This window comes from Nannobrachium achirus, assembly GCF_963921795.1.
Source record: "Nannobrachium achirus genome assembly, chromosome: 22".
NCBI lineage: Eukaryota > Metazoa > Chordata > Actinopteri > Myctophiformes > Myctophidae > Nannobrachium > Nannobrachium achirus.
This window is the reverse complement of record NC_137829.1, coordinates 8,028,499-8,043,305: the sequence shown is the minus strand read 5'-3', so window position 1 is coordinate 8,043,305 and position 14,807 is coordinate 8,028,499. Positions and strand designations below refer to the sequence as shown.

Below are 14,807 nucleotides of genomic sequence, written 5' to 3'. Positions count from 1 at the left end.
AAAAGTATTCCAACCATGACATACATTATGTAGGCTATACCGTACTTAGCAATTTAAGAAATTAACCCCTCATACTGGCAAACCCTGCAGCAGGTTGTGCGGAGCACAACCAACCAGTTTTATAGTGTAACTATATTTAACACTGCAATATCAGCATTGCTACCAATAATTATCTGAATTTCTGAATAATCTATCTATCCATCCATCTGTCAGTCTGTTTAAACAAATAATTATTTATTTACACAATCAAACAAGCACCCTTGTCCTCCTACCCTGTGCTCTCATTGGCTGCAGCATGGCTCTGCTCAACATTAAGCTGACTGGCGTCTATTTACAGTGGTGATTCTGGCACCCTAGGCGAGACCCCCCCCCCCCTTCAGGCAAAATTACACTTTAAATTTTGTTATTACAATCACAACACAAAAAGCAGGTGTGCAACACATATTTTGCAGTTAGAAAATATGAAACAAGAAACATTCCCGTCTTGCATCGTTCCCAAGCAGACCGGTGCCAACATGACTGTATTAAACATGACTGAAAAATGTTTGACATAAACTTTTCGCATTTATTGCTCCATCTAGTGGCAGAATATCCCAGGACTGCTCAGCAACTTTCAGATGTAGCATCTGAAAATATGGATCACGTTTCATTACAATAGCTTGTGCCAACGTTTATGTAATGTTTTGCTATTCCTAAAATGAGATTTAATCCGGATCATGTGCTGAACTTGATACTGATTGCTCAAGATTTGTTGAAGAAAACCTAATTTGGACAAAATTCTAAATGCAATGGTACAGTATGGTGGTACAGCTTACTGTATATTGATAGAATTGTTTGGACCCACATTCCAGGAAAAATACCTAAGGTTCAAATGTCTTAGTCCAAAACATGTTTGTTGTTTTCGCGCCACCATCTGGTTTAATGGTATAATGTACAGTAATGCACTTTATGTTGCCGTTAGCCAAGCCTGCCTGTCTACAGTTAGTGCAAAAGGCTGTCGCTCGACTGTTAACAAGGACGCAGGTGTATGAGCACAATTGCCCGATTCTTGCCTCCCTCCCCTATTCGTCCCTGTTCGTTATAGGATCCAGTTTAAGATTTTAATGTTTTTACATCTTTAAATGGGTTGGCACCGATGTATGTCCAAGCTTTTACGTGTCAAACACCCCACAAGGTCGTTGAGGTCTGCTGACCAGTCACTTCTTGTGGTGCCAAAAGCATGCAAGGCTGAAGACCAGGGGGATCGATCGTTCTCCGCTGTAGCCCCAAAACTGTGGAATGATCTTACATGCTAGAGCGGCCCAAACCTCATCTGCCTTTAAATCATTTTTGAAAACTCACTTGGCTTATAACCCAGACTGAGAGTTTAAAGATGGTTTTATGATTATACTTTTCAAAAAAGTGAACAGAAAGTGTTAAAATTGTGTTTTATGTGGCCACACCCACTGGCCTCTGTGCCAAATGCCAAAATGGCTCCAAGGTAGCTGTGCCACGGTTTTGTATGTTTTTCTTTACTATGCAATGAAAAAATATGTTTTTTTTTTATAATTCTTTTCCCCACAGAAACAGACACAGTTGTTGTGATTCAGTGGCAAAAAGAATTTTGTCAATCAGACAAATGGTTCCAGAGATAGAGCTTTTTGAATCAAAAAAGTGTCCATCCACTAGAATGAACACACATTTTCTCAATCAGCTAAACGAGGGAGCCAACACACAAACAGAGAAAAGCATCTCTCTGATCTCAGGTCATTTTGACATCTTTAAAAAAAAAAAAAAAAAAAAGTTTTTTTTTCCTATACAAAAAACACCAAAGACGTCATGAGACGTCATTGGCACCCAGGGCATTTGAAAAAAAACGTCAAGAGACGTCATTGGCACAGAATGAGTTAAGTATGTCAGGTGGGTGGTGACCAAGCTGAAGTTAGCCACACCCACAGCTGTTGCTGGATTGTGAAAAGGGGAGGGGATGATTTTATGATATCATTAACTCAGTGTTTTCCAGTCGGGCCTTTTGACTCAGAGGCTTTCAGCTTTCAGGAAGTAACCAAAAATACATTATAGCCACACCTGGGGGTCTATTAGAGTAATGTTACTCATACAGACACATAAATAACAGAAAAAGTAAAAAACTAGCACCACCTCTTTAATATTCCGTGTCTATACTTTGTTGTTTTGCTGTTGCTTATCTCTTTTGCATTTATTTATTTATTTTTATAACAATTTATAATTGTTTTATAATTTACTTATTTTTTGATTGTTTTATACTATTTTTATTTGAGTATTTTTCTTTCTATTCAATGCCATTGTTTTAAATGTGCTCTATGAATAAAATGGGTGTACAGTAATGATGATTTTGAGTTTAGGAACTGTGGCTGTTAGGGTTAAGAATAAACGTAATAGCCTGCAACTATCGATTGTTTTCTTAGCGATGATTCTATCAATTACTTGTCTGCTTAATCAAATAATTGAGAAACATTCGTTTATACTGTACATCAATTAATCGATGAAAAATTAAATTAATAATTGGTTTTAATAACGAAATCAATTAATCTTATTAACTACTAGCAGATCTGCAAGCTCACAATGCATTGCATCACGCCAACGTTATGCATACGTTATGAGCCTGCAGAATGGCTATTTTTATTTATTGGATTATCAATTATTTTACTTAAATAGATACATTTTCATAATCCATTAAATTGATTAACTGTTGCACCCATAAATCAGATGCAATAGGGTTCCCTGGACCACTAATAAAATAATTTCACCTCATTATGCCATGTCATGCACACCATTCAATAATGCATTCTCTGTATCTGCCCCAGGCTCAATTTGAGGAGATTTGTTGTCTCCGTAGGGCCGAAGCCGTGGACGAGAACTTGTTTTGCACCCTGTGCGTCCGTCCGTCCGTCCGTCCGTCCGTCCGTCCGTCCGTCCGTCCGTCCGTCCGTCCGTCCGTCCGTCCGTCCGTCCGTCTGTCCGTGTGTGTGTGTGTGTGTGTGTGTATGTGTATCCGGCCATACAGACGGGTTGACCTATAACTTCACTGATCTGTGTGAAACTTTGCACGCACACTCTCTAGAGGCCAAGGAAATACATTTCGCACCACCAGGAGGCAGAATTAAACATTATATATATATATATATATATATATTTCTAACGTTTGTGAACGGCGCTCATTGGCTTGTTCGTGCCGTGTTCCCCACCTTGCATTGGAAGTTTATTTTGCGGCGGTTGTGTGCAGTGTAGTCTACTGAGCAACGCCTCGCATCCGCGACGTGTTGTGAGCTTGCAGATCGGCTAATTTCCAGACGCAGAAACTTACAGAATGAGCGTCCAGCCAGAGAGTCCAGACGTGCAGTGCACATTATATTATTTAATAATCAACGTAGGCCTACTATTTAAACACTTCCACAAGTCACAGTGTGGCTTAATATTCCTAAGAAAAAAAGGGGGATACAACTAACAAAAAAAAAAGTATGTAATGTTGAATTATGAACTGAACTAGTTCATTTTAAAAATGGTGAACTGAACTTTGAACTAGTTAATGTAGAAAGTGAACTTTCCCAACACTGCTCAAATCTGATTGCCGTGAAAGTCTGAGGGTGAAATGGCACCCTTTTCACATAAGGCCTATTATAGAGCCACTAGGAGAACACAACAAGCTACCTTGACCTGGCGGAGCCGGAGACCTGTGCTCTGAGGAGCACTGCTTCTCGTTCTACTGTATGTGATTCCTTCAAGCATAACATTTAACCGTTTAAACCCTATACTTCATTGACCCATGGGATCCACCCAGGGGTCTGCATTTATCCCCCTCCTTTTTCCCCTTTACAACAAATCTCTTTGCTGAATATAGCCGCTCTACCAGCTCATCTGCTAATATAGCCAAATGTTAGCATATTTTTAGCTGAGCGTTCGCATATTATGGCATGCCCAGCTAGGGTTCATGTGTTTCAATCTGTGACTAATTCTGATGCACTGGAATGGTGCATTCCTCACACTCTTAACAGGACCAGAGAGGACTATGTGAGGCACATTGTTAACATATGTATCTTTTGCCCTTGACACCAGTTCCATTTAGGAAAGGACATCTTAACATGCTTAGGTTTCCGTTTAATGAAATACCCTTTACATGTGCATGAAAGCACACATGGACAAATGTGCGGCCCCGCGTGTGTATGTATGTGTGTACATGCCTATTTGAATGAATGCCTGTATGTGTGCGCGTGCACGCATGCTCGTCCTCGTGCGTGTGTGTGCATACGCACGCACATGTGTCCAGGCCTGCCATGCATGTGCCTCTGTCTGTGTCTGTGAGTGTGTGAGCACTGGCGTCTTTGCCCCGAGGGGGTTGCTCTGGAGCCTTTCCAGTTGCTGATGCATTACAGGCAGATTGGCCCCCAAATCGGATTATTTGCTGTGGACTGACACCACACTGAGATGACATCTCCTTTAAAGTGGAGAGGGCTTCCACTCACACTCTGCCCACTACTTAAGAAGCAGCTTCAATATAATTCATTTATGTCCTGGATATGGCTTCACCCTTTTGAATAACGCAGGAGTACTGCGTTTACCATTAGAGAAATGAATGTCACCTGCATCTCGCAAAAGGGTGCATGGTGTACTTTACTGATAAAGACAATGCTTTCCATTCCTGTCTGATATGGCAACTGCCCAGTCCGTGCATGCAGATACGGATACCCCCCAACACTGCAGCAAGAGCCGGCCCATTCCCACGGTTGGCTTGCATGTGTGTCATTTATTAGTTATCTTTCCTTTGATGTACAATTAGCAGTGTGATGTCAAGAGTGGATCGTCTAATCCTGTGCCACTTCAACCTGGTTCAGAATGTATCCAGTGTACACTGGGTAATTTAGTGTCATTCCCTCCAACACGTCTACCCGCCTCCTCCTCTTCCAGTCCACTGCTTGTCATAAGGTTAGTGCGTTCTGTAATTGATACTAAATTTGTCATGATGCGAAATAGCACACAGTTCAAGTAGTCTGGTGTACCTAAGAGTCGTGTTTGTTCCCCACCCCAGTTTGTCACTGCCGCGCTGCCAACAGTCCATGCATAAAATTAGGCGGCCATGCTCATTGACATGGAGCGTCTCGTGCCTGCTTAGCCCGCCACGGCCGATAAATAAGGCGTGTTTCCAGAGCTGCCCGCGGTGCAGCGAGTCCCTAACAGAGACACAAACGGCACTACACAACAGATAAGCGGGGGTGTCGATTTTCCTTTTTTTTCCCTATCGCCGATTCGCCACCGAGAGAAAGCCATAAAGTCATTCTTTTGTGTACTGATGTGAAGTTAATCTGATTTTAATTTAATTATGCCAGTTAGTTGTGCGGAGGGCACAGACATTGGGGTGTTTGTTGTAAGAATGTTCTGACATTGGCACAGGTATGGGGCAGCTAGCATGTTAATTAATGATGAAGATCCTGACAATATGCAGAGGCATGACAGCGTTAAGCCCGTCGTCTGCTGCTTCTGCTGCATATTAATAGATCCTTCATTATTATTTAATATGACAGCTGCTCCAAGGGCTACCATCAGACCTTGTCTCTGTTATTTGCTGTTTTGTGCTCCCCATGTGATGGTGCCATGCTATTCTCCATTTGTTGAAATGTTCCCTTTGTGTGCGTGCGTGCGTGCGTGTGTGTGTGTGTGTGTGTGTGTGTGTGTGTGTGTGTGTGTGTGTGTGTGTGTGTGTGTGTGTGTGTGTGTGTGTGTGTGTGTGTGTGTGTGTGTGTGTGTGTGTGTGTGTGTGTGTGTGTGTGTGTGTGGGGGGTGTGTGTGTGTGGGTGCACGTGCGTGCGTGCGTGCGTGCGTGTGTGTGTGTGTGTGTTTTGACATGTATGCCTTTCTCTCCATGCAGCCTTGATGTGCTTGTTTGTTTTGTGGCCAAGAGGCTTCTGTCTTGGCCGTGCCTCTACATATGAGAGAAGTGCCTGAATCTAAAGGTGACTTTGGAAGAATATATGTGTCCGGATTGTTTTGTTTGCATAATAATGAATGCAGATTAGCATTGAGTGGGATTGCTCCTGTTGACGTTTCGACTTCCAGTGGCTTAATAGACTTGTTGCTGAGCGCCAAACATCTCCCGGCTTCCCTTATTACATCCACTGCGTCGAAGTGCGTGTTACGTGGACGTGACAATTGATCCGTTAAAATGAAACAATTATCAGAACAAAGGCTTCGATTGGCGGAGTCTGTCACTTAGTCACAGGCTGGGTGGAGGGCTGGTGCATAATGATAGATGAAAAATGGAGATGACATGGTTTCACCTGGAACAAATCGATTGCCTTTATTTACTCATGGAATACACCTGATTGTATGTGCTCCAAACCTGTGAGTCTTAGATGATTGGCCTTTATTTATAAAAAAAAAAAGAAAAATATATATATATATATTTAGAGAGAGAGAGAGAGAGAGAGAGAGAGAGAGGGAGGGAGAGAGAGGGAGAGGGAGGAAAAAAAATACATTTATTTTTAAGTCCGCCGACCAGGAAAAATTCTCTTATTTTGAAGTCCACCGACTGGAAGTCAACAGTTGACATTCGTCTAACTTGACACATGCCGTGCCTTGAACGCGACTTCAGACAGCTGCTAACTAGTAGCTGCTTGCTAGTTCTACATTCTTTCTTCACACGTCGGTCATAAATAATTGACAGCCCATACATCCTATCTGATTGCATTAAACAACGTTAAACTCACTTTGCCACTCGATATGCCATTCACTTTATGCATGCGCATACCGTCTATACATCATAATTGCGACCGAAGGTCGCAGTATACCATGAGAAATGTCGCAGCTTGTCTCCGTGTCAGTCAGTCAGTCAGTCAGTCAGTCAGTCAGTCAGTAAGTACACATTTGCACAGTCTATGGGTTGGTTCCCTTGTCACTGTGACATCACAGGTGATATCACCTATGTAAAAGTCCATATATGGGTATTCCCGAGAACCCCTTTTATGCCCATATATGAAGATTCCTGATGTCATCGATATATATCACTGGCCAGATGGCCAAGACAAGGCCCATATGTGTGTGGCTGGTTCAGATAGGGATCTCCATGTATGGGCATAAAATATATATGTATAGTACATATCATTTATTTTATGCCCATAATGGAGATTTCTGATGTCATCAATCCCAGGCCCTAACTGGCTGAAGAGCCTGCTTTACTCTGATTTACACCCTACCTTCCCAGAAAACGTTAATATTAAGTCCATATATGTATATGGATATATATTAATAAAGGATAAAAATAAAATGTCCATATACAGTATGATGCCCGGTTAGGGTACCCCCTTATGCTCATATATGGAGATCCACAGGCATCAAACCCAGGCCCTAACTCGCCAAGGCCCTGCTTGGCTTTACTAATTAACATACGTTTTATGCCCATATATGGAGATCCCTGTCCCAATGTCATCAATATTAAGGACATATCTGGGAATGCCCATATTTTTTAATGTCCATATATGGGCATGTTTTGATATAACATTGTTGACTATCATGCAGGAGTCTCCATATATGGGTAACTGGTCCGATATGCATCACTGGCCAGATGGCCAAGAATAAAGGGCGAGGTCACATGTCGCCCTGAGGCGTCTTACTAGTAAAGTATCCATGTTGTAGACTGGGAGGAGAGAGTTTGGGTTCAGTTTTGCACTCTCAGATTAAATTAAAGGAGTAGTTCACCCCAAAAATCACTTATTTTCTATCAATTACACACCCGGTGAGGCCTTGAATTCAACGAGAATTTGTAGTTTTTGTCGCATTCCTGAGCCAATAATTTGATGACCGGCACAGTCTCCAGTAGGAGACTCAGAACGACTCCTGTTGACCAATGACCCGGTCATTAAATCATTGGCTTAGGAGTGCGACAAAAACTACAAACTCCATGAATTCAAGGCTTTATGGGGTGTGTAATCGATAGAAAATAAATGTTTTTTTGGGGGGGTGAACTACTCCTACAACACTGAGGATGGTATGGTGTATACCGGCGCACATCCAGGCAGCCAAACTCGCTGAGAGCATCACGTAGCGCACACTGCGGCAACGCCTTTGAGCGGCACCTGATTTGTGGAGGGAATTTATCACACAAACAACCCAGAGGTGATTTCAATATTTACTCGGCGGTCTGTTCTGCATACGTCTCATTTGGAAAACAGTTGACTCTTGGCCATTATACACAAATGAAGCCTGACCTTCAGTCTGGGCAGAGGCCACATTCATTATGTGGAGAAGTATCACCTTCTTATGAGGCAGTGGCTCCGTCCCCCCATCCCCACCCCGAGTCCCCCCCCTCCTCCCTTACTCCTGCCTATGCATATGGAACAGCAAGCCAGGGCCCCGTTGCAAACGAGAGAGGGCCCTCTCTGACATGATGTATACTGTACGTCAATATGGTACTGATGTATTTTAAGATGCAAACAAGGCTTTAAATTATATGCACCTCCATGTCAGCGGCTCAGAGTGGCTCTCGCCATCTGCCTATCAGCTGGGGAGGAGAGGAGAGGGTGTCCAGGCCGCTGTGCTCTTTTGTGCGTGCGTGCGTGCGTGCGTGCGTGCGTGCGTGCGTGCGTGCGTGCGTGTGTGTGCGCGCGTGTGTGTGTATGTATGTGTGTGTGTGTGCATGTGTGTGTGTGTGTGTGTGTGTGAGGGAACATGTATCTATTAGAGCCACATGTTCGATTTCTACTTCTCCTTGTACTCACGTCTCGCCTCAGATGTATGGCTAATAGCTAGCTCTTGAGTCCCATCACTGAGACGTGACAGCCCAGAGATGATAAACGTAGGCATGGGCTTGTTCTGCGTCAAACATAAGGCAAACCTGCATATCAAGTGTATAAGAGCCTGGTTTAATGCCTCGGCGACAAAGTGCGGCGCAACGTGTCCCTCAACAAAAATAACACAAGTTAACATAGAAAATAGCCTATAACTGAAGTTAAGTTCAGTTGAAAATATATATATTTTTGCCTCACAGCTAGAAGGTCCTGGCTTCAATTCCCGCCAGGGACGCTGTGGACGTGTTGGGTTACAAAATCGTGGGCAGAAATAAAAGAAAAAAAGAAAATATGGTATTTTTGTCGAGCAACACTTTGTCGCCGGAGCATAAATCAACGTTTTAAGCAGTCTCGGTTAAAAGAGCAGATGATAATGGGGTCCTTTCCTTCATTTTGTTACGAACCTGAATCCATCTCTGGTTGAGGACATACTATAAGGATACAGGAGGTCCATTGGGGTTTGGATATGATGGGTTTGCTGTGTTGGGTGTGTTGTCCTGCTATGCGGATTATATGGATTTCATAAGACGTGGATGTGTTGTTTGACTGATGTTGATGTTTTTGTTTTATTTTTGTTTTTTGGTTGTCTTGTTTTTTTTTTTGTGCTTGCTTGTTTGTAATAACATATTTTCTTTATCCTATATTATGTATATATTCTTTTTTAATTGTTGTTTTGGGTGAAAATTTAAATCCTCATACCACTGTTGTATATTTGATGTTTGTACAAAAGAAGCTGCTACTCTTATTATTGTACCACTTCATTGCCTTAAATGCTTCACTTGAAAATCAAATAAACAAAGTAAAAAAAAAAAAAAAAAAAAAGAGCAGATGATATACTGTGCCGTGGATATGAGTGATTCTGCTAATAGTCACAGTCTCCGTGTTCTCATGGTGTGTCTTTGATGGCGTTTCACCGGGGTAGGTGCTGGGGAGAGCCGTGGCCGTCTCCTGAGACACACCGAGGCCTAGAGGAGCTTTAGTAGTATCTGTCCCTGCTGTTTTAAGAGCAGCCTCATGAATAAAGATTTCAGTCACGTTCAATACGCCCAGAAAGAGCCCTGGAACTACCACAATGACAAACCCGTGGTTTATAATCTCCACGGCGTGTCAAACACATGCGTGCTTGTAAACGCGTCAAGTCCATTTTAGTCCAGGTGGACCGATATGCTCACTATACCAACCGCTGGCTAAAGATGGGTGTGGAAATAATTACTTGAACTGTGATTTCAAACGGCATTTTCACTGCCCATGAAAACAACACGGGCCTCCACTTGTTATTGTGACTCACAATCCCGGTATAAAGTGACCATAACATTTTAAATGGACATTTAACAGAGTATTTTAAAGGGAACATTCAGTGGGATAGCTGAAGCATACTATGGCCTTGAGAGAATCGATGTTAACACATTCACCGCCAAGGACGTATGTTTAGGTTTTATTAAATCCAGCTGTTGAGCGCAGAGGGTGTATATTTACGCTTTGAGTCTTTTCAGTGGAGAGCAATAGACAGCGCTCTCCCTCAGAGTGATGCAAAGACTCAAATTCCCATGATCCATCGGGAGATGACGTCATCCGGAAACCCTTCTTGCCGTCCACACGAATGTAATGAATTTCATTAAAATTGATGTATCTCGGATTCATCATCTTTTTAGTCCTGTGATTTTACCTCTAGAGCTACGTTTAAGGCAGAAATCTCCATTGCACAAAAGATACCTCAAAGTCTAATGGGCGGATTGCTGACACATGCTGAGCACAATTATGATCCCTGGAGGATAACCATTTGAGTGAACCCCATGACATTTCCTTTGGTGCCACCCCATTAGGCCAAAGTTTTAACATTGTGTACACAATCTAATAGGCTTTCTTTGGTGACCCCGTGGACTTGCCAACCACCGACCCCCCAAATTCTGCCACTATTCGTTGTAATTATTGAGAGATGATGAGTAAGAGACGTTCTTTCCTTCAAACATTTATAGTTGATTTTAACTCATGTTTTCACACATCCAAAGTAACATTGCATGCATTCATTTAAAAGTACAGAATGACATTAATCTTTGTTGTTTGTGGGTTGTTTTTTTTCTTCGTACTTTTCCTCATTCAGCTTGCTGACTGTTCTTGCAAAGCAATGACACTCAGCAGTTATTATGAGGCACTGTGTACTGTAGCTCTAAAAGATTTGAATACCAGTTTTAGTCATTATTCAGTTTCTGTGACGGTGGGGTTAGAGTTGATGAATACATTAGAAGATGTCACTGAAAATGCCTCTGTATCTGCAGTCTTAAGATCCAATTCCCTTCCTCCATTTGTGTACATTGAGTCCTATGTATATTTCTCTCTCTGAAACTCTCCTTCTCACATCTCCCCTGTGATATGTATATGTACAGTATACTGTGTGTGTGTGTGTGTGTGTGTGTGTGTGTGTGTGTGTGTGTGTGTGTGTGTGTGTGTGTGTGTGTGTGTGTGTGTGTGTGTGTGTGTGTGTGTGTGTGTGTGTGTGTGTGTGTGTGTGTGTGTGTATATATATATATTCAAAGCTTTATTTACACTCAAAATGCTTGCATCATGAATTGAAAGTGCTATTTTCTTGACTCCATCCGTTCCCATCAAGGTAGAGATACATCAATACCACCGTGGTAAGAGATGCGCAAGGTATACCAGATACAGCAGTAGATACCAGAGAGTCTGAAAGATTCTTGTTCATAAAACACACACGCACACAAGCACACACACACACACACACACACACACACACACACACACACACACACACACACACACACACACACACACACACACACACACACACACACACACACACACACACACACACACAGTAGGAATCCATCCCATGGTCATGATAGCCTACAAGAAAGATATCACACATCAGACCTGCCACCCAGAAAACAAACAAACATAATTTCTTATTCCAGTTATGTAGAGAATTATTCATCGTTTCATTTGAAGCCAGGGCGGATTTAGCAATTACGGGGCTCCAAGCAAAGCTCAACTTTTAACTTTGAAGTTCAACATTGTCTACGTCTCAAGAGCATGGTTTCCATATTGTAAAGAGTGTTTAATCCATGTACTGTAGCTAATCTAATTCCCTCCAAAAACTGGAGATGATTTCACACCATTTTACACTATTGGAAATTTGTAATATGATTAGTATTAGTTTATTTGGAAATCGATCTACTGGTGAAATTACCTCACGCTATTGGGAAGAAATCAACAGGCACTCGCATCATTGATAATTAATGGGGGGGGGGGGGGTTTGAGTGTTTGCTAAAGTCCATATCTTTTGCCAGTGGGTCTCTTAAAGTTTTAGACGCGTCCAACTCTCCTCTCCTCTCCTCTCCTCTCCTCTCCTCTCCTCTCTTCCCCCCTCTTCTCCTCTCCTCTCCTCTCCTCTCCTCTCCTCTCCTCTCCCCTCCCCTCCCCTCCCCAGGTCTGACAGCGGCGGCGGCAGCAGCTGCCAACGCTGCCATAGCCGAGGCCATGAAGGTGAAGAAGATCAAGCTGGAGGTGATGAGCAGCTACCACGGCAACGCCAACCAGCATGGGGTCGACGAGAACGGAGACCTCAGCTCCAGTGTCGGTGAGTGTGTCCTTCATGTGAGCACGCACACACACACACACACACACACACACGCACACGCACACGCACACGCACACACACTCACACTTTGTCTATCCCTCTCTCTCTCTCTCTCTCCAGCCCCCCTCCTCTTTCTCCCTCTCTCACTGTATGTGTGCACTGATGCCACGATGATTCACCTGCATTACCATGCTCACATAATATGAACACAGAAATGCACAGACGCAGACACATAACTCACATACAGTATAGTGGCGACTTACAAGCCTCCCACACACAAGCGGACAAGCGTGTATACTGTTAGGCCTCACATTGACCAACCTTCATTTTGTCCACACAACTTTTTCCTACACATACAGCTTATCTTAAAACCAAAGATGTGCTTACCGCCCAGCCACAGCAATTACCGATGGGGCCGCTTCGATTCCCGCCCGCCTACTCCTACCACACCGGTAGGGCTGTCACAATTATTATATAATCGTCTAATCGCAATTATTTGACATAATCGCGATTATTTGACATAATCGCGATTATTTGTCATAATCGTTTCCATGTTGAAAAATGTTCATATATATTTTTTTAAGTAAAAAAATTGTGGAAATAACAGATCTACAAGCTTACAACGCGTCGCGACACGTTGTGAGCTTGTAGATCGGTTATTTCCACCATCAATGTTCATTTTAATATAGTATAAAGTTGTCAAATATGTCAGTAATTTCTTTCTATATTTAGGTTATGTGTCATATCTACCATGTGCAACTTCAAATCGTTAATGGCAATTATTTGAGTGACAATTAATCGTCATGTAAAATGTCATAATCGTGACAGCCCTACACACCGGTAGTGTACAAGTCTCCCACTACACAGAAATATATAATGCATGCTATATGGGGAAAGTAATAGTCAATGTCATGTTTTCAAAATGCATATTTACTGTACAGTTTGTATTTGTATGCTTCCTTCGCAATACAGTGCTCGGAGCATTTTACGTCATGTTTGACCTTTTTTGTAAACCTTTGAGGCACCCGTATCGGCCAGACACCGCCATCTTGACCAGATTCTATAGGGCCACACGTTTGAGCATAACACCCTGCTCTGTGCGGCGATAACATTCTGGGTTGTGCACAAGTCTCCACTACACACACACCCCCACGTATGGAAACAACATGGGTGAAATAAAGTCACAGATAGCGAGCCGCAGTGAATACATAACAGTGCATAATAATTTGTCCGACGTTTGGGAGAAGTTTAGTTTGGTTCAAGACCAAGAGAAAAATAAAGCACTTTTACATTGACTGACTTGACTGTCTGTACTATTTAGTGTGGTTGCCCCCAGACTATAGTACTTGTCAGACTTCTTCCATCGTCCATCTTCCAAGTAAACTTTTTTGCAATGGAATTCCTCCCTCAGTTTTGGTGGTAAAACACTTCCAAGATATGGCCTAATTATTGATGACATCTGGGATCTCCATTAATGGGCATGAAAGGGACATGGACTGACACAGAGATTTCAGTATATGGCCATTAACACTCAGGACGCCACCATTCACTTGCGCTTTATTTTGAAGAGCCCCGGAAGCTCCGTGCGTGTGCACGTGGGTGTACACTGACGATCCAGGAAGGAGATCTGTTTGTTTACAAACGTTCGCGAAAACTAAAATCCTAACCGGGGCCGACCATCACGGCATAGTGTCGCCGTGAAGACAAGCTGATCTCGGCCTCCTCGGCGTTATTTGCACCTTATTTCGAGATAAAGCCGTTTTTATGTTTCAGTATAGAATAGGAGTCAATGGATAATGGCCGCTCTCGGTTGCTTCTGGCTGCGTTGCGTCATGACGTATGCAGTTTTTTCTTTCACCAGCACCCGTAGCAAGCGTCTGAGATGCGGGTTACCATGGAAACCTTATCTCGTCTGTGAACGTGTTTGGCTACCAAGAGCAGCCAAACTGTTAAAATATTAGTGAATACATTTTCCCCATTGACTTGAAATGGGACCACGGCATATAATCACGGGTGGATCGGGCAACGGATCTGACTATTGACGGGCGGCTGCACACACGTGCGCGCATGTGTGTGTGAGCGAGGCAGCTTTGTTGTTGTTGCCGCTGCTGTTGTGGCTGAGCGTTGCCAGATTTTGTGTGAGGGAAACAAGCAACAAGGTCTATGAAAAAAAGTTCAACAGCAACTAAGGCAGGTCAGTCAAACAATTTTAAATCATTATTTTTTTCACAGAATCAAAGGTTTTATGGTCATGATTCACTGGGATCCTGATCCTGATCTTGATTCTAGGCTTAAAATAATTGATATCAATATTTTTGTAAATCTCTGTGGGAAAAACTAATGGCCGATAGAGATCTCCATATATGGCCATATCAGTTTGATCTCTGGTGTAGCTGTGCCTGTGGCCCAATTTCTAT

The 14,807-nt window shown here is 42.8% G+C and overlaps 1 protein-coding gene across 1 annotated transcript in view; it reads left to right on the top strand.

Annotated features, from left to right (window-relative positions):
• Window positions 1–14,807, top strand: part of dachd (dachshund d) — a 154,382-nt gene that overhangs the window by 71,693 nt on the left and 67,882 nt on the right. Inside the window, exon 3 of the mRNA XM_080753412.1 lies at window positions 12,241–12,390. Within this exon, the coding sequence (XP_080609538.1) occupies window positions 12,241–12,390 (150 nt within the window). The remainder of the gene's footprint in view (window positions 1–12,240; window positions 12,391–14,807) is intronic.